Source organism: Perna viridis, chromosome 5 (genome assembly GCF_037379345.1).
Source record: "Perna viridis isolate PV_CMFRI_1.1 ecotype Kerala chromosome 5, ASM3737934v1, whole genome shotgun sequence".
NCBI lineage: Eukaryota > Metazoa > Mollusca > Bivalvia > Mytilida > Mytilidae > Perna > Perna viridis.
The window spans coordinates 50,274,613-50,296,189 of NC_142449.1; the positions used below are offsets into that span (position 1 = coordinate 50,274,613).

At 33.3% G+C, this 21,577-nt stretch overlaps 1 protein-coding gene across 1 annotated transcript; it reads right to left on the minus strand.

The window, feature by feature from the left end:
* Window positions 1-1,550: 1,550 nt before the first annotated feature.
* Window positions 1,551-19,722, minus strand: LOC148618109 (protein APCDD1-like). Its single transcript, XM_088585976.1, has 4 exons — window positions 19,105-19,722; window positions 11,226-11,349; window positions 6,017-6,605; window positions 1,551-3,650 (listed from the first exon to the last, which is right to left on the minus strand). The coding sequence occupies exons 1-4, from the start codon at window positions 19,136-19,138 to the stop codon at window positions 2,994-2,996; spliced, it is 1,404 nt and encodes a 467-aa protein (XP_088442102.1). The 5' UTR covers window positions 19,139-19,722; the 3' UTR covers window positions 1,551-2,993.
* Window positions 19,723-21,577: the final 1,855 nt, after the last annotated feature.

Here is a 21,577-nt window from a genome sequence, read left to right on the forward strand (position 1 = left end):
TAGGGGTGGCAATTTTTCACCTAACTTTACTTGGAAAAGTTCAAATATTTATTACTAGGGCTCATTTTGACGCTAAGATACTATATTAATGTACTGTATCACATAAAAGCTTGATTAAACTATCGCAATCTGAAAAAAGGAAATAACGGGTGATATAGAAGAAATTCTGAAAATTCCCTTTTTACGATTTTATAGTAATTATCACCCCAAAAAGGAAATCTAAGCGTCTTAATCAAACAGATATGTTGGGAACATCATTATCTTAATTATGAATGCCTCTGAGTTTTACGGTGTCGGTATGCTGTGAGTGAGAATTCTTTTTGAGACCAGTTTTCTAGGGGTAGGGGTAATATTTTTAGCATTTTTTGAAAATCATTTCTTGAAAATTAGTTTTTAGTCGTTCATTTATCTAGAAAAATTAAATTATCTATCGACTGATGCCAAATTTGAGACGTTTTTGTTGAGTAATAATTTGTAGAGTCGAATTTATGTGACTTTTGACAGAGAAATCCCATTTTTCGCATTTTTTTTAATAAATTCTGACTACGAAAATCGTTATTAATTCATCAAAATAACCCCAGAAGTATAAATTGTGATAATACTAAACAGGAAATACCAAATAAGCCATTTTTTACTGAAGCATGAATATTCTAGGGTTTTGACATTGAAAAATATACCAATTGAAGTTATTTTTCGGCGGGGTAGGGGGTACATTTTATTCATTATTCAAAACCGTGTTACCGCAATTTCTTGGTATCATTGTAAAGCTGAGACATTGGGCTATACGATGATTCATACATATATCAGTTATATTTTGTTCTGTAGAAAGAAGTTCGTAGAATAAGAATAAACCTAAAAATGATTTTTGCCTCAATGAGGTATAAAAAGTAGCCAAAAAATACAAAAATGCTTCAGTTTATTTTTTGGCGACAAAAAGATTCGTAAATGGAAGGTATAAGGGTACCTGAAAATTATATTTTGGTTGATAAGTGGGTGGGGTGCACGGGGGGTTATCTCAACCCACGTACTACTTTAAGCAGTTGTAAAACATAATAATTGGTAGCGGAGTCCATCCTTCGGTATTGCTGACCGAAATATTTGGTTAGAGTATGTCCTACTATAGCGGCTGTAATAATGTTATGATTTATTCTGTCTGCAATTTTACCGTCTGTTCAAGGAGAGCATGTCGGTCACACCCTAGACATATATTGCATAACCTTCATCACAACCCTTCTCAGAGCTCACATGTGAAATATAAAGAGTTGGTCTAGGCGAATCTACCACAGCTAGGTATACAATTAACAAATAAACCCCCGGATGTTCTTTTGTCCGTTCTTTCTCAAGCAAACTCTTCTTGTCAATTAAGAGCTTTAAAAGGGACAATAGAAAAAATATAAGAAAACATTGCGCGAACTAACTCATTCAACGTGGATCCATTTCAGCATTAAGTGCGTTTTAAATCTGGAATATCAGGGATAATTAATTTACATGTACCTATATACGTTTCATATACCTGAGCAACGTTCTAATTAAACAGTTTACAAAAACCATTAGTATGAAAAATAAGTTTTATTTAAACAGCTAAATGATATAAGACATAAATTACAAAACAAATAATATGAAAAAGTAAAGAATACGTTCAATTAGAGGAAAGAGAGATAACTCTATTGTTTTTTTTTTTAAATGACCTCCGACGTCTTCTTGATAGTGCATCGGCGTGCGAAATATTTATCTTCCAAAATATTTTTATCAAGAAGTGTACGTAGATAAAATTCATTTTCTGACATTAATTTCATTATTTTACGTTCACTTTCAATTTTACTTAAGAACTTCTTTTTGCATCTTTATTTCATGCATAAAACAGTTTGTTGAATTTGAAATCAATGTCACCAATGAAAACAGTTACATTTCTTTGAATGGAAGGAGATATGTTGTATGACGTACTGTCTTCGATTCTAAGGTTGCTGACAGCAAATTAATCTTAATGCATATAACAATTATTTGTAAAGTTTATGCAATTTTGTAGAAAAAAAGCATAAATCGAGTAACTGCATTTTGCTACTTCGATTTTTTTGTCGTAAAAACGCATTTGATGAGATGCATATAGTTACTAACAGTAATTTAACAACTGCTTTCGATAATACCACGTTCTTCTGTATATATGTTGTAATAAATATGATAATGTCTAATAGTTTTGGAGGGGAAAGAATGCAAACAGTACGACCAACATATTTTAAGTCTTCTGCATTCTCTCAGAGAAGTGCTCTACATATTTCGTGAAATAATCTAGCTGTATTTGTTAGAATCGTGCAAAGTTTGAATTATATGGCGAATAATTTGAGAGAAAAAAAGTCACACATATATTTAATTTTTGGCGTAAATACATTTGTCTAGCTTCAGACATTATTGAAAGAATGGACATCGATCTTTCAGATGTGTGCGAAGTGGAAGTTACAATAAAATGTGAAGGAAATATCAAAGTTATCCCCCTTTAAAGGTATGATAGTCAATTCCATTCATTTTTTCAGTAATTACAAAAAAAAAATCATGAAACTTTTGGTGAATTGCAATACTATGAAGCATTTTAAACGATTTAATTAAAGAGCAGAAATATAACAAATTTTTTGAACCAGAAATCATCCGTGCATGATTCTTAGTTGTACAACTCCTCAAAGATATTGCGACTTCTGAAATAGGATATAATTTAATATTTAGAAAGGTCAAGGACATTATACTACAGTTAAACCTGTCTAAACCGACCCCTTTTTGGGCTTTATACCTGGCATGGTTTAGACAGGTTCTCGGTTAACGAAGGTTAAAAATACTTATAAATTGATATATGGGACTTTAAAAAGTGTCAGGTCTTGAAGGTTTTCGGATAATACAAGATTCGGTTAAGATGGGTTTTACTGTACTAATCATCAATGAAAAAAGTAATCACGGAAACAAATAAGCGAAAATAAAATTGTGCAAATATTCAATATTGAGGTATATCAAAACTCAGGAAGCTCGTTATGACTTCGTTCGACCATGCACCTCAAAAGTGGTGGCTGAAACGAAGTAGGTCTCACTTTTGGTCCCGATAAGGATTTCCCGTCAGTAGGTCGCTCTCCGACCAATAAAACATCACCCAGTTTCCTATTATCAAGTTTGATTATTTCATACTCAGTCGTCGGAACGCGTAACCCAAGAATATCACAACCTTTTGTTTCAACAACGGACTGTTTTGAGTCAATTTTCCACAACCCTTGATTTCCACACGTGCGATTTCGTGCATGATTCAGTGTGTCTGTAGTAAAATAGTCACGTGGAGTAATGCTCATACGTGCGATGTTGAATCTATAGTCACTTGATCCAGCAATTTTTCGAGATTCTTTTTCTTTTTTATAATCTCCAGATACAAACACGGTAAGAGACCCAGCAGAACAATCTGGATCTCGATAGAAGTCATATTGACCTTCCCATGATACACCGTTCGCATGGAAGACCAATGAACGTTTGAGAAATTGGCCATATGACCTAGTTTCGCAACTGGAACTGCTCCAGAAGCCATCAATCACAATTCTAGGCTGGTCACGTTTTCTTCGAAGTCGCGGCGGCTTCATTTCATTTGATCTTTTCAACTTTCGACAAATGTGACAGGCACGTGTCTGAAAATAGGAGAAAACAAATCACGAAACAAAGCGTTACATACAACAGTACTGTATCATTCTTAATTTATTCGGTGCACGAAATTATGATCATATGTAATTATGTGCAAGTTTTCTTAAAAGGATTATTTCAACGTTACAGTCTATCATATTAACATATGCAATGTCTTGGACGGTGTGAAGTTCCATTTTTCTTTCATAATATATATATGTTCTCTGATTATTCCTCTCCATACTTTCGTGTTCCTTAAATGTACATGTATGTCTAGTGTGGTTGCAATCGTGAATAATGTAATACTTCAAAATGCTTTTTAATTTCTGTTACATTGGTGACAAAAAAATTATCAAATATCGGTAAAGCGGTAAAAACATGATACGTACTCCATCAAGTAATTTTACCGCCTATCAAAAACTAATTCGGCATGTGAAAGTCTTTCAAAAAATACAGTGAAACCTGTCCAAACAGAACCCCTTTTTAACTTTCAAATTTGTTCGTTTTATACAGAATTCTGGGTTACCAAGGTTCAAAATAAAAATAAAATGATATAAAGGGAATGTTAAAAATGTCCGGTTAAGACGGGTTGCCGGGTTTTTCCGAGTCATGATTCACTGTATCCCCACCCATAACGTCGTTTTTTAATGAAACTAAGTAAGTATCAAAGCACATGAACAAAACGCTTTGGCGGATCCAGATGGGGTGCATGTAGTTGACAACTCCTCTTTTTGTAGGAAAATTTGTTATATTCATATTTAAAATTTTAAAATTTTCTTAGGAACCCCGGCTGGCGCCCGTCCTTTTCAAAGTGTCTGGATCCGCCCATAAAAACGTACCAAGATATCATGCTAATTACAAAAATTCAATTCACAATTTTAAGCATATAGGAAAATAATTCGGAAAGTAAACGTGCAAGTCAACCTTAACTCGACCTGCAACCCATGAAAAAGTTGAGAATATAAAAGCTGTTTGTAACAGAATGAGAGAAGGACGGAGAATGAATGGACTACATGTACATTTATATATCCTGTTGCTTTGTGATGGGAGCATACAAAGGGTCTACTTAATGCAGAAAATCACTGCTTTACGCTGGCAGATTGTTCATTTATTTCAAAAGGTGCTTCATATGGACTTGCTCCCACTATTATAATCATATTAAGTCAGAGAACCGCCTCAAGCTACCCTACAAGTAAACACGTAATGTTTTGGTGCAACATCTAGACATTATACTTCCATGGTTCAACTATGCATGTGTGTACATGTAATATACCTCAAATGATAGACAGGACTGTGTATTGATTTTAGAATCAAGTCTCGGTGATGAGACATAGGAAAGTTCAAGCAAGTTAATACAAAGTCTTATGACTGCAAACGAGCTAAATAAATTCGGTGAAAATATACCTGAGGCAACAGTACGTCCAAGTCAACTAATAACAAATCTCATAACTGTGAATGAACTGAGAACTCTGTAACGCATGCAAGGTTTCACAGAGACAGAGACAAACTTAATTGGAATATTAGTTCTGTCAGTTTTGCAGCTTCGCCGCCCATGGGAGCAAAATAAAGTGTTGATCACATTAAATAACCGCTGGTCTTGTAATAATTAGATTATTGCTATAATATTGATATGAATTATCCAAAATATGAGACAATCATTATCAGAGATGTTGACATTACCGATGTGTATAAATGAAGGAATGGTAGTTTTCGTGGACAAAACTAGAAATTAGAAAGGATGTGGAGAGCCATTGAGGACATTTAGGCCCTGTGATATGACATATTTTTAAACATATCACAGAAATAATATTATCCATTTTCAAACACCTCAGATGACTAGAACATTCAAAGCTTTTGAAAAAGCAGTTTACAATATTCTAATGCCACCATTTCATGGAACTTTACAACACACTTTAATTGTCAAGCAATTTTGAATTTTTGAGCTATTAAACCATCTTAATGACAACCATTTCACAAAATTGGTGAAGATAATGACGTTATTTCTGGAAAACACACAAACAAAATTCGGCCTGGTGGGGTGGGGAGCAGAGTGGAAGCTGGGCTGTAACACAAAGCATTACGCGGCCAAAAATAAAGTGACACTAAGGGTCAAAGGCACGTATAATTTACATGTAACTGAACAAAACTGAAATCTGCATTTTCATGTAGGCTGTTATTTATCCAGAAATATAGCACACAGAAAACCTAACCAATATATCAAACCGCTTTGAAAATTAGACTTAAGTGTATCATTCTACAAAAATGTATATGATTTTACCGACCCAATAGGTTTTATATGTATGTAACAGAAAGCGACAGGCGACAAAATTGATACTGATATGGTTTTCTATATTTATACAAATGTATAACTTACATTGCCCTTTAGTAAAGGTGTCTGGTAACTGTACGGTCTATATGTTGACCTTTTGTCTTTATCTGTGTGTATATCGCCGAAATAGAGCAATCTATCCGGCCGTCTGTTATAGCTTAGCTTGTTGCTCAGAATATAAGAGTTATGTATAGCAAAACGATCCGGTTTCTTCTTCAGAACGACCTTCAGTAATTGAAGTTCGTGGAATGAAAGAGTTAATAACCCAGTACAATCAAAGTCTTTTAAAGTTTTTTCCATGTGTCGAGGAAAATTAAAAATTTTATATTTCCTATACTTTTTCACTTCGATTCCATTTAAAATTTTGCAGTGTAGTTTTATTTTCTTATCTAGTTTTCTTGCAAAATGTTTATTGTATGGTGTTATTGTAACATTATAAAGTCTATAATCCGCCTCAACTCCGCCTCGAACCACCCATGACATTTGATGGGCTGATATGGATCCTTCCGCTAAAATGCCGTACTTAGGCCTAGAGCAGTGTGCGTCAAAATAATAATACTGATACAGTTTAAACTTTTTCCGTCGAAAAACATACTTCCTCATCAGAAATTCTGGGCCTGGTCTTACTTCACATCTGAAAACAGACAAAAAATTTCATCTATAAAAGAGAGAAACGAAATTTTTTAACGATGAATTAAGTAATTATTCAAAGTCATTGGAATTATTGGACCACAATTAAACCGATTTTTTTCCACTCTCCAAAGCAACAGATCAAAGACAAAATTTCAGACGAGAATACAAATATGTAAGACAAAAACAACCCAGACTCTATATTGAATAGACGCATGAATCATGTGCACCGGTAGGGTATTTTTCAAGTGTTAAAAAATCAAATTTAGAAATATGACCAAAAACTATTTTCATAAAGTTGCCGTGGCCTAAATGTAAAAAAAAATACCCGTTTCAGAATAGCCAAACACCTCTTTAGGGAGAAATCATGATAACGTGATTACGTGCAGTTACATAGGTAAAAATCGTATTATAATATATATATTATATATTAATATATATATAGAAGGGTCTGAAAAATTCCCAGCGATGTTAGAACTGTCAAATTTACGAAGCAAATTTTTGGTCGTTCCCTCCGCGGGACTCGAACTCGTACCGCTGTGACATCTATGGCAACACCGCTTGCATCAAGGTCTAGGGCGCTCGGCCAGCTAGGTTATAATCTTATATATATGTGTGTGTGTGTGTGTGTGTGTGTGTGTGTGTGTGTGTGTGTGTGTGTGTGTGTGTGTGTGTGTGTGTGTGTGTGTGTGTGTGTGTGTGTGTGTGTGTGTGTGTGTGTGTGTGTGTGTGTGTGTGTGTGTGCTAACACTGTTCTAAGTTTGAAAAATATAAGGTCAATATTTTCTGAGTGACAGATTACACTGAGAAGGTACCGTCCACAACATTTAGTGAAAAATATGTAAGTTCATCATACTAAAAAAGTAGGAAATCATTTGTCGAATTTCCCCGTAATAAAATAAAAGACTCATGCACATCTTCATTATTTATATAAATATTGTGTGTAATATTGGTTAAAATCTTTCTTGGGTTGCAGATTACACATAGTAGGTACCCTCTTAGCGTTATGGGCAGACGGATGGACGGAGTAGATAAACATTAAACCTTTTGAATGTTCTTTCGTTATTTTGCGCATAGCCCCGTAAATATAAAATGGTTGCTCCCTGTCCCCGGTGATTCACTTTTGTTTGGTCTTTGGTAAAATCCAATTTTTACTGTATCGCGCTAGAACTCTAACAAATAGGCTTCTGGAACAGGGTTATGTTGCTACAAGATTGAAGTCATCACTACAGAAGTTTTATGGTCGTCATCATGAACTCGTGGATCGTTATGGTGTATCCATCAGCACCATGAAAACTGATTTATTCAACGGGTCATGGTTTTCCTCTCCTTGTTTGTCTACCCCGGACTTGACTTTTTATGAGCAACTCGGCGGGTGTTTCTAGAAAATCAGAGGACGCTTACCCTACCGGTGCACATGGTCCATGCTCCCAGTTTTAAGTGGAGTCCGAGTTGCTCATTTACTTTTGTTACTTTGTATGTATGACTTTAGTAACTTTATGTTCTTTGTTGTGTATGTTTGTTTTCCATGTTTGGTCTTTGTCCCTGGATTGCATTCTTTTGATTACCGCTATAACCTTGGTTCCCTTGATTACTCTTTTACTGTTATTACATACGTTGTAAAAGGGTTTCCGGTTTCACCATTACACTCACTCCTCAAATTTCGCTTTAGTTTCTTTAATAAAAAATATTTAAAACCCAATGTTCAAAACACTTAAATTCTGTAAACTGACGCGTATAAATTTCAAGCTCAAAGAAGAGCTGATGGCATGTAAATTAAATGTACATACCAAACAACTGACCTTACATACTTAGTTACTTCCACGATTGAAATACTATACACTTATACATGTCGTATCAATTTAATTTCTTTACAGGGACAAATGCGAGCCATTTTAGGCCAAAAGTATGAGTATATATTTATGTATTTTGACACCTGCCAGAATGGATATCCCTTACATTAAATTAAACAGAACAAGTCATGCCGAATGAGGCTGCGAAAATCGCGGGGAAAGCAACTTTATCAATATGCTGAAATAAAAAAATAACACGCTCTATTTCGAGTGCGTAAAAAAACGCGTAAATAAATTAGATAAAAAAACTTTTATGCAGTTCATCCTTATATAATACAACTAGCCAAACTGATACAAGTAGTTGTTTTAGTCATATACATGTACCTTTATACATGTTCAAGGTACATGAATGTCTCAAATGAATTACATCGAGGAAAAGTTTGCGTTTGTCTTGGTTTTTAAAACGTAGTACGGGGCCCCATGTTAAATTCTATTATTTAATTTTGTGATGCTTGTTTATTTTGTATTAATTTGTAAAATAGGAGTGGATTACATGCAGTAAAAATAAAATTCATCCCCCGCTAATGTCATTGTTTGAATGGGACATACAACCCTTTTAGTTTGTGCATCAGCTGGGGTATCATGCATGCACTCCTGACCTTTGAATTTAAGGGTACAAAGTACCCGACATACTCGGACTAATATTTCACTTATGATGTAATCAAATATTATTCTCGAATATTGACGAATTTTGACAAGGAACGTTTCGTTCCAGAAGACGGGACTAACGAAAGACCCGAAATTCGAAGATTAAAACAGAAAAAGAATATTGTTAATGTACACGAAAAACTCATTGCAGTACGTGAAAGGACATACTGTTGAAGGTCTACTCTTCAAAAATTAAATAAAAGTAAAAGTGACTTGTTACCATATCGAATCTCCATCATGTATGTCTTGTGTCAACATGTTTTTTTCAATTTCCGCTAGAAGCTTCAGTATTGTTTTCTAGATCAGAAAAAAATCTTGCTTGAAGAATATATATTTGATGACACTTTGATGAAATATGAAATAATTTTTAAATTATCATTGTGGCGTGTGGACGCGTACGTGCGTGTTGAAATGTAGCAACTAAAATTACTTGACACAACAGATACACAGGCAATAATACAACTGTTAAAAAAATATTAATAGCACTTCTAAGTCTCGTTCGTCATAATCAAGTCAAGATCGACATTTCTTTGTAATCTAAAACCAAAATAAGGGAGAAATGTTGCGACAGAAGATACCAAAAACTGTAACCAATATGTCTTCTGTTTTTTATTTAACCTTGGATATTTTATTTCCAAAACATTTTAGTGTCGTCCTTTTGTTCCGCATACATTGTTCCGTCACCGTACCGGATACTATTTTGTCGCGCTAATGACTTCGTCATCAGTATTCAATTTGAATTGGTCCATTAACATGTAACGCTCTTTAAGATAATGTTTCAACTAATATGCGGGTATTTTTAGTCTAATCACTCAAACAAATAATCCGGGGTGTCGACTCGAAAAATTTCTTTTGTTCGATGTTGTTATTGCGATCAGATATAATATCAAAACGTTTGCCTTTTTATGTAAGCACGCCTTTCAATCTTGGTTATATTTTTGCGACGAGTTAAGTTGACACCAGGTTTAACATTGAAGTGTGAATGTCTTATCTACCTACTTTGTTCCAATTAAACACTTAGATAATAATATTTACTTAAGGGATAAGAAATCATAATTAGGCATTAAGGAGAAGTGGGAAAATTTCTCTAGGTTCAATTAGCGCAATTTAACCCTTCAAGCTGTTATTTGCACACCTTTTATTAAAGAAATATTTACGCTTTGTTCCGCCTTTTGCAGGTGAACGCAGCTATGTCGAAATTAACACTGATAATAAACCTAACACAACTAGTACATCTATCCGGAAACTAACCATTTGCAAATGCCCTTTGATGTTGTATACAATTGATACTACCGCACTAAGATTCAGGCAAGGAGTCTCCGGAGATTGTCTTATCGACAAAGCTAAGTGACTTAACTAAGGGGTATTTAATTGTGCAATTCATATGGGCTAAGTTAACATCATAATATATCAACTGCAAGTGAACAAATAAGTCCTGCGATCTGGCGACAACATCCCACTGACAAAACTTTTCTACATATACAGAATATCCTCATATTACTTTCTACATAGTCTTCATGCCAAAGCGTAGACCAAAATAAATAATTTGAAATCTTAAGCACCCTTCGTTCATCCCAATTTGCCGTCGTATATTTAAATCTTTAACACTGATTCAAACTAATACAGAGTATCACAAGAAAAATTCGCTTTACATTAACTGAACAATCTAGATGACATTTCCTTGTGCACTGGGGGACTCAGAAATTCCGAAACGGTTGCTCTCTTGATTTTCATTTTTATGTCTAAATAGTCAATCAAACTTTTCGACTATTAAGGGACGCCCCTAGCCACCGTCACTCTCGGATCTGCATATGGTGTTCAATTTTCATTCCTTAACTGAAACTGTATCATTCTTCATTTGTTGGTCTGTTGTCAATAAATACAAATCTACATGTAGTTATCACTTCTATAAAAAAAAGTCCTGTAAAATTTCTGAACTTTTACCTATAATTTACACGACGAATAAGTTTAACTTTCCCGTCTTTTCCTGTCAGGACGGGGCGGGTAGGGCGGGTGGAAAGGGGGTAATCACACTTATTCTTGAAAAACGATGACAATATACCCATTCATTTCGCTCGTGCTTGCACACGCTATTATACAATTAAATTAATGTCTTTCATTACCTGTTGGAGGTCCAGGTCCCTCGAAACTTCGGAGGGTACAATCTCTCAGTTTCATCTGACTTTGGACAATGTATGTTGACGTTACCCGTATCAAAATCATCAAATATCCCAACTACAAAAGTTGCTTGGAAAGAAAGAATAAACATAAATTAGATCAGCTGATTATATAACTGACATAAATCACTGTATGAAAGCAAAGGCATAGAAGGATGAAACTTTTTTACATTCATAAATTTAAATTGTGACTTATACTCTTTTCTGTTCATGGTCAAAAATTAATACATGTACAGATGTAGTTACAAAAAGAACATACAATAAAATTGTAAAATTTTATTTGGGGAATCAATTTGAATAATTTATTCAATGGTGGATGCAAGAGGGTCAAGGGTTTGGAATTTCGTTTTGTTTAATATCGTGCAAGATAATAGCCTGGAGCTACCCCTTTTGAAATCTCTGGATTAGTGTTATAGTATATAATTACTTTCATAAAACTGTAATCTACATATTCCTCATTTAAAAAGTTGTAATTCAATTTGATGCGACTCATCCTCTTGACGTGTAGCCACTACAAATTATGATCTATGACTTTTTCTAAAATCACTAAAATAAGATTTGACAAGAACAACATATTTAAGATAATTCTACTGTAGTAGCCTAAACATGGGCTATCAAATCTCATATTTCAACAAATAAATTGTCACATCTATATTCACACCCACCTCGGTCCCTTATGACCATAAAACAAATTTAGTTGATGAATGGTCATCGTTAAACCGCGCTATAAATTTCGGACAGTTATTATAATGTGGACATCAATTTAATTCGACAAAGAAACTGGTGTGGTCGCTCTGATAAGATTACTATATTTAATTTGACTGATTTCAATGAAAATCGTTACGAATGTTGTTTTAAATTAATTTTGCGATTTAAGGCACAAACGTGTTATCAACAAAAATATGCAACGAACTAAACTGACACAAATAATTGGTTTTGTCTGAATGTCTTTCGAACACCCAATTCGCCTTTGTAAACGTTAGATTTTATTATGTACTTTAAACCACGTAAAGTACGAGAAATGATATTTAGGTTTTTGAAGCATAGATGGGGTGCATTGTGTGATTTTAGAGCCGCGGATCCCGAAACTATTTTTTGGAAAAATTGTGGTCATTTTGGTCTATTTTGCCCCAAAAATGCATAGAATCAAGAAATTAACGAAAGTTCGTTTGAAAAGAGGAACTCAAGGTTATTTCTGGCCAATTTTTGTCCCCAAAAAAGCATAAAATTAACAAAGCTTCAAAACAGGGGTAAGCTTGTAGTCCCAAAAATGCACGAATTTTTCAAGCAAAAAAGGGGGTGCAACCGCCGGATTCCTATTGCATTTAGCAATGTATTATAATCCTACAATGCATAAACAGGGAATTAGACCAACAAGGAAAAGTTATTATATATATATATATATATATATATATATATATATATATATATATATATATATATATATATAGTGACAGACCTAGACCTTCTAAAATGTACCGTCTTCAGGAGTACTGTCTTTTTGAACTAAAATTGGTGCATTTTGTGTTTGATCCGCCCATGATCAAAACAAGGGTTCTTTTGGTTTTATCGGTACTTCTGAACTTTTTGCTTTTATACTTGTCAAATGTAATAAGTTTTGAACAAATATATTGTCTGCATTGATTGATAACATTTTCAATCAAACTTTTCCTTATAAGTGTCATTTCAAAATAGTAACTTGTTTTGCTTGTTATAAAGACTTATCGAGCTGATGTAGTATGGTTTTGTTAAACTGAAAGAAGTTTTTCTTGCATATCTCAAGTGTCAACCTACATTCCTCCCCACATTTTTACAATTGCGATGTTTTTCAAAGGGGTTAACTAGTTGACATTTTGTATTTTCTTTGATCTGGATTACAACCTGAAATATTTACTCATTGCTGTTGTAACATAAACATATCAACAACATGGGTCGACGCGACAGGGGCGTGTTTAATAGGGTTATATTTTATTGCACGTAATATCCAAATTCACAATATATGGTCTAAATCCCGTATAAAAAATGAACACGGGTGACAAAAGACAAGCTGTAAAATAAGGGGTGGTTATCTGGGCGAGGTTTGGAATCGTTCCATAAGATAACTTCTACTAAGAAAGTTTTTGTTCAAGAATATGTTTATGTATTTAACAAGTTCATATTTTAAATATAAATTGACTGAAACTGTTTTAATTCTACCTAAAATGATAACCTCATATCTCACTACAGATTGCTTCAGACGATATTTTAATCTATACCATAGCTTAAGAACACTTTCAAATTTTCTCCACCAGGCCATGACAAATTATCCACTAATTTAAACGTCTCAATTTCAGTTTGCCACATTTAGAAGTTTTATCTGATTTTAACGTTAGAGATCGGGTGCAATTTTAACTGTTATGCCCGAAATACAAGTGCAAATTTGTTAATTTCAAAAGAGTAAACACAAATCTCGTAAATTTGAATTCTTGAGAGATATTTTTATCATCCTAAACAAATGGGTAAAACTTTGTATTCGTATTGTTCACAGATTCTCTGAATCGATTCTCTTGAGATTATTATTGAATGTATGCAACGACAAAGCAGCTGAAAACACTAGTTTTCAACAACGGTTGTGGCCATGTTACATTTAACCCAACATATTGCTTTGTATTTGCTTTTAATTAATGGTTTTACTCGTGAAATATTTTTATTTGCTTTAATTTGTTTAGCGCGTTTTATTCCCATAAACAAATTGTTTTATTCCTCTTCCATTCAAACCAAAGAGCGGTGTCCTCAGATTTTAAACAACAATAATTTAAAACAGCTAACTTCTAGAAAGATTTAAAAACAATCACTGGACCAGGAATACAATCGTAAATAAGTTCACTTAGGAAAATTCAATGTACTTCTTAAGAAAACAACAACAAACACGTTCTGGTGCCTTGCTTTAGAATATAAGCGACATTAATTTTCCAGTTTCTGGTAAAATTAACACTAGTGTTATCTATTCAAATGATAAGAAGAGTTACAGATTTCGAAAACAGAAAGGCAAACAACATAATTACAGATTTGTGAGATGCCAAAGCTAGGTATTTCTCGAACGAATGTACCTTTGTCAGGTTAAAACTATGATTCTAGATAAAACACCATTGATAATTTTTTCCAAATGTTAAAAGAGTTTCTACAGTTCTTTTGCTATTCTCGTTTGAACTCATTTCAGATCTTCTCTAAACGAACCTTTCATCTCTAAATCCGTAAGCATGGGGCGTTTTACTTGGCGCTATAAATTTTATAATTTTCTAAATTATGAGAGACTTTTGCGTCATTGGCGTGCTACCAGACGCTAATGAACCGAGTTAAAAATCTGAGTTGGAAGATATCACACATTTATTTAACTTGTATTATATATTTTCTAATTCAGTTAAATTTGTCATTGTGAAAAATGTGCATTTATTTCTTAACATGATAATTTATAGCTAGCTCAGAACTATAAACGCAAGAAGATGAAAAACAAGACACTTTTATCTTAAAATTAATAAGTTTTCTTATCAGAAAACATTCTGAATAAATTGCATTTTTTTCACTTTCGTAAATTTACTGGACAGTGTCTGGTATTTGCAAATCGAGTATATTTCAATAACAAAGAAAAAAAACTTGTCTGAATTTGTATTCTTTTACTTTTTAACCTTGAGCTTTATATATAAACTTTCAAAGTTCTGAAAAAATTGAAATGATACAAATTACGTGGTAAATTATTTCCCTAACTTAAAATTGGAAGAAAGATTCTTAATTCAGCATTATTCAAGTTAAGAGCGAGCTCCGAAATCAGATTGCAAAAAAAATTTAGAAACTAAAACGAAGCCATGGAAATCGGTCCACAGAAAAATATATAGAATGGAATAACAAATCCCATAACTTAACAGTTTATTGCTAGAGAAAACCATCCTCGAAGCAATAGAGTCGATTAGCACTTTCAATGCACTGATTTCTAATTAATGCGTTCCACAGGAGGTTGAGAAGGTACGAACTGATAATACTAAAGATTTATGATATTTGACAGACCATTGAAAAAAGATATTAAGGAATTGGAGGGGTGTATGATACATAATTTCTTATGAAATTCGAAAGTTTGTGAAAATATTTTTGAACCGCCACCCAATATACCACCATGAAATAGCAAGACAAAGTTAATCATTGCATGAAAACAGCAGGCGCTCTTTCAGCCCACCCCTATTATGTATAACTTGTCCCTCCAATAGCGACTCATTTGAGCGTGAAAAAAAAATAGTTTAACGGGCAAATAAGAAAATATCTTCCCAAAAAGAAATTCCCCATCTGACCTTATGCTGCAAGAAAATAAATGAAACAAATTATTACATTAAACAAATAGGACAATGGCATTGTAAGTACCTGTAAAATATAAAAGGTGCAAAGTTTTGTTCATTAACAGGTTAAAAGAAATGTTCACTTAATTTAGCACAAGAGCTTTTCAAACACTGACAGCCATTTAAATTTCGTTTTCCAGTGTGGGGAAGTGACTGCCCAGTATGTCAACGAATTATTCGTTGGTTTAAGTAGATATGTATGTTTCTAGTTCAGCGCCCTGTTGATCTAAGCTATTGAGATGAACATGTTACAGTAACCCAACGCTTTTATTGTGGTTAGCCCAGACCACACTAACAGTATCACTCCATCTAAGTTTAAGGTTTATATACTGTAACAAATTAGTCATATTAGATTCACTTTCTAATGAATGAATATGAAATCGAACTATGTAGGTATGACATGCATGAATTCAACCGGAAAGTCGTTAAAAACGTTTGACATGCATTGTTCCGGGGTACCGCCAAAAAAAAAATAATTGTAATGTATATCGTTCTGACGCGAACCCGACATATCAATGTGCAAAGAAAGGGAAGGGGCGGTTATGTGGACAAAAGAACGAAATGACACAAAGACGGACGTACGGACAGACAGATAGGGCGAATACTATGGAAAAAATCATAAACCCCACACTTCGTCAACGAGGGGGATATAAAAACACACACACAAGAATGAATTTATGCCACGTAATCTGAAACTTCTATTTACATGTACAAATCAAAGACGTCAATACTATATGGACACTTACATGGTTCAGACAAAGTAGAAGATATTTTAAGACTCAGTACGTCAAGAACAGAATTACTTGTACGTGAAAATTGCAATTTCCTCCATAAACACTGTTGTAGTTTTAGCATATTCAATTCTCCATTTACTACCCAAAATTTAAAAATGTATACGGGTGGATGGACCATTTCCAAATAGTTTATTACGATGCAGAATATTTTCTACCCTCTTTTACCATATGTATAACAATGTATTAAGCTTTTAATGACATGTTCATTTTTTTCTACATTTGAATTGAATCTCAGACTCATTTTACCACAAGGAATTAATTCTGTTCAAGACTTCAGATTTAGTTTTTCTCTCTTTAGTCAGTTATACCAGCCAAATGTTATTACTCCTTAATTTTGCTTACTGTACACACGCGAGAAAAAAAATTACACCGAGACCTACTTCGTGGAAGTATGTTTTGCGCATATTCATCGACTACCTCGCAGTTTCATGTAACACGAAAGGGTATATTTAGCTTTGAGTCGCGAATAGAATAGACCTGGATACATCGCATGCAAAAAAAAACTGTACGCAAAGACAAAATCAACAGCTAGTTTTAATATTCCTATCATCCATTATAAAGCAACTATGTGATTTGAGTTTTATGAGGGTCAGGTAGAGTCAATTTAATGTCTTATCCGTTATATCATTTGTTTTTTTTGTCACGGCCTTGAACGCTTCATCCTAGCCATACAACCAATTCCTCTTACACATTGTTCTGCAACAGAAATTGTTCCCGCCTATCAATTTCAAATTTGATCTTACCACCCCCTTCCCCACCAATAAAAATCCAAAAAGCAAATTTAAAAAAGAAGAAAAAATTACAAGGTTCCTAACATACACGATATTCACGAGTAGCTATAATTTCAAATCTAAATTCTAAATCTGATAATCGGACATTTTTACAATAAATATTAAATACTCGGGTACAAGCGGTTTTAAATTAATTAAATTTCACCTATGAAACGTCGGAGGTCTAAATCAGTAATGCCGTAAGACGAGTGATGTTATCGTTTCACAGAGTATCAACACAAGCTTATCTACAAGAAGAATAAATAATCTGCCTGCTTACAAACGAGATAAAATTGTCATCTCACAAAAATCTCGACATTTGTATATCTTTGCTACTTTATAAATAAAAATAAATCCAAACTTCTTAAAAGTTTGAATTTAAAGAATTTGGGTACTTGGGACTTAGTCAAAAGATGGCAATAATAACTCAAGAAAATAATCATGAATTATTTATTCAAAACACTCGTTTGTGAGTGATATGTTTTTTTGATAAAGATAACAAGAAAACAAATATAATCATTTCATTCTTAATTAGTAGTAGAAAATCAGGAGTCTAAAATTTGAAAAAAAGAATATATTAGCGGTTTAAACTGTCTGATGTATTTTCTAGCTAAGCGTTCTTAATAACATCAACTACTAAATGCGTGCAAATTTGAGTCAAACCCATAGTACATGTATATATTTAAACATTTCATTACACGCACCTTAACATACATTATCTAAATAAACGAGAGTAAAAACATTAAATGAAAAGTGCTGTTGAAGCCATGGATTAGCACTTGACCTCATAAAAACAGGGAGAGCTTAGTTCTTCCTAATTGTGTGCGGAGTTGAAGTAATTAAATATTACCAATGCGTGAGTTCGAACAGTAAAAACTTCATGTCTTAGTTTAAATACAAATCTTTCTTACATAAAGTAAATTTTAAAATGCCATTTCTACGTGAATTTAATGAAAAACCGTTTAATATTCTCACTTGACATTCGCATTTTGACACGAAACTAAAACAAATATTTGTAAATTCCCAATTAAAAGGAAATTAATTAATATAAAATTTGTTCCATGTCAATAGAGGTGTTCTAAAACAGGTGATAAATTTTCACAAAAGTGACAATTACAAACTACCTGCCAACGCAGATATTAGTGAGAAATCTGGACAAGCCTCAATATGCCAACCATTTATCATTTTTAAATTACTCGAATTAATTCTCTAGGATATAAAATTGGTCAGCCTGCGTTTACTTTTGCTTTACGACTTATAAATCTTGGGTCGTAAATTTTTCATTTTCTGTAATAAAGTTTGAATTTTGAAAATTATGGATAAGATATCGTTCAGGTGCAATTAATTGTGGTTACTAGTTTTAGTTCCATGTTCGTGACGAATATTTGCCTGTATTGCCCTTTCGAATCTAGCTCCAGTACTTTGTGGTGAGATACAACTTTCGTTTTATAAGTTTATAAAGCTTTTAATTATTCTAACACTTTTTAAAAAAATTAAAATCCACTTAAAATAACATAACGTCTCTGAAAAAAAATGAAAATTGCATCGTATCTCTTTCGTTTAAGGTACGAAAAATGTACTGGGTTGGACATTGGGTTCGATTTGAGCTAATTATAACCTCTAATTTAAACTAGTTTGCGTGCTCTGTCAATGCTAAATGAGAAATTTTTATTAAACGATTTTGTCACTTTTTAAAGTGAATTGTATTTTAATCTTTATGTACAATGCATAGTAAAGAGTTTATCTAATCAAGCATATGACGTTTATAAACTAAATTATTCTCTGACTCCACAATTTGATATGGGTATTACTTAACATTTTTTTCTCCGTTAAAATGTAAGCTTATCAATATTAATTCTCATCGAAGCAGTAACTACAATTGTAAATTAAAACTTACCAAAAAGTATGAAAGACAGAAAATTTATCCACATTTCTGTAATTTTTCAACACATTTGTAAAAATCACCGTATTTTTTCCATGTCTCTTTCACATTTCTAAACTCCTAAGATTTATCCAAACTTTACTTATATCTCATCTGCTTGTTTACATGGATTTGGGAATGTTAATCCATTTTGAGTACCATGGTTTATTTAAACATCTCTAAAACACTATACAGTTTCCACTCTAACTAAGCGCTATTACGTCCACTTGAGGAGTTGATTAAAATGACCAGCAAGCGACACGTCACGGAGCATATTAACCGTGTCTGCGACCAGTATCGTTCCGGCAATTAACACGAATGTAAACGGATACTTGGATAACGCTGGTATTTTTCGGGATATTACAACAATAACATAAACCTTGGCGAAACATTTGTAAAATTTGAATTAATGTCAGTAGCGAACTGAGTCAAACTAATCAGATTCGAATAAATAAAAAGATTAAGACGAGGGATTCTCTTTAAGTTTACACTGGCGAGGTCACGAGGTCATCTTTAGATAAATTACAAATACTTTTTCTGAAGACAAAATAATAAATGACAATTCATTGTAACACACGCAAAATATCTTATTATTGTAGTGTAAGGTACACCAGATTTCGTATGTACAACATCACAATAAATGGATCAGATGACCCGACTCGTATCGTATAATAAAGGAAACTTCGGCATTGCATTACAGCGTTAGCACGGAATTTATATCAGTTTCGTTGTGCAGTTTAACTAAACAATAGAAAGAATTTAGATTAGTCCTATAAAAAACTTCCGCAATTGAATTAAAAACTGATGTAGATTGACTTAATTGAACCACATTACATTTGTAATGTATGTCACGGATGGGGCGGATCCAGTAACTTATATCAAAAAAGGGGGAGAGTTCGATCTAGAAATTTATGAATGGGGTTTCCAAGCATTCATTTTTGCCCAAGATTTGCACAAAATTAACAAATCGAGTTTCCTAAGAAAAAAGGGGTTTAAGATAACAATTGCATATTTTTGCCCCAGTGTGTGGCAAAATTAACATTTTCTCAAAAAATAATAATAATAATAATAATAATAATAATAATAATAATAAACGCCACTGTGCAACGTCAATTAAAAATTTTGACTGGTTTCGTCCATTTCACTAAGTAAAGCTGTCTAAATGTGTGCGTCGAATGAAGTGCGACTTGAAATGCTTGCAAATATTGTCAGAAAGAAATTGCCTCGACCGACAGTTTTTTCCTGCCTTTTTTTTTTTTGTTTTCCCTTGGATGCACTGTAGAAAACTAATTATACATCCATATCTGCAGCATTTTCGATGCGTATGTTAGAACTGCATTTTAAAAGAAAACTTCAAAAAAGGTGTTAACAATGGATAAGATTTTCTAAACATTAATCCAACTAAATCTAACAATAGCTGCGTACCATAAAGTTTCCATCCATTTCAAAAGTGTGCTTCGTATAGAGTTTTAGATAAAGAAATAAATTATATACATTGTATTATACCTACACTTTTTTTTAGCTGATTTGTGTTTATTATTTTAATTGACGCCTGATATTTTAAATCGGGCATTTAACACACTTCCCGAAGCACCTTGTTTGAAATGGCGGGAGGGGTAATTCATATAGTACCGCTTCCTGTTGAGTCCACAACCAGCGGTGTCCATTCGGACAAAGGGGTTCTAAAGTTGAACATGAAATAAGTGCACATTTCAGTTTAAGCAGCTGTATATAACTACATAATTTTTAAATAATGTGCTAGTTGTCTTTTACTTATTATAATTTACCCCATCTTTAAATATGCGATGACGGATCCAGGGCATTCCGGGGTTTTTGTTGAAAAAAAATGGTTGATTTCGTGCAAGTTTGGGTCCAAAATGAGCAAACATCAATCTGAAACCTCCTTATCAAAATCTCTGGATCCTCCCCTGAAGTACATTTATGTGTATTGTTCTTCCTAATCTTATTTAAGACAACCAATATTTGATTAGTGTTTTAAGAAGAAAGGGAGGATCGAGGATTGGAATTTAGATGGTGTACAGTTATTTTATTTTTACTATTGCGACAGAATCCTGCTTTGGCGAATAATCCTAAGTAAAGTAGTATTTGTAATCGCAAAAATGAAATTCTTTGAGGCGTGGATCCAGAGTTTTTAAAAAAGGTAGGTTTTCAGAGTTTTCGAAAAAAGGGGTTCCAGATTTTAGCCCAAATTTTGCACAAAATCACTCAAAACAATTCAAATTAAAAAGTGGGTTTCAACCCCAGTGGTAACACACTCTGAGTCGGTCACTGCTTTTCATTTTTCAGTCTAAACTTGATTTACTGTATGAATAACTTATATCTTTTACTTTTTGACTTTTTGAGCTTTGCTGTCTAACATCATATAGAATATCAACTAAGGTGCAATGCCTCGGAATCATTTCTAGCAGACAATTTCCATGACTAACAC

Excerpts from the sequence above, each read along its gene's own strand:
- LOC148618109 (XM_088585976.1), bottom strand. The coding sequence starts at position 19,138 with ATGTGGATAAATTTTCTGTCTTTCATACTTTTTG. Across the intron at positions 11,350-19,104 it reads TCTGTCTTTCATACTTTTTG|CAACTTTTGTAGTTGGGATA; the intron begins GTAAGTTTTAAT and ends TTTCTTTCCAAG. Across the intron at positions 6,606-11,225 it reads GGGACCTGGACCTCCAACAG|ATGTGAAGTAAGACCAGGCC; the intron begins GTAATGAAAGAC and ends GTCTGTTTTCAG.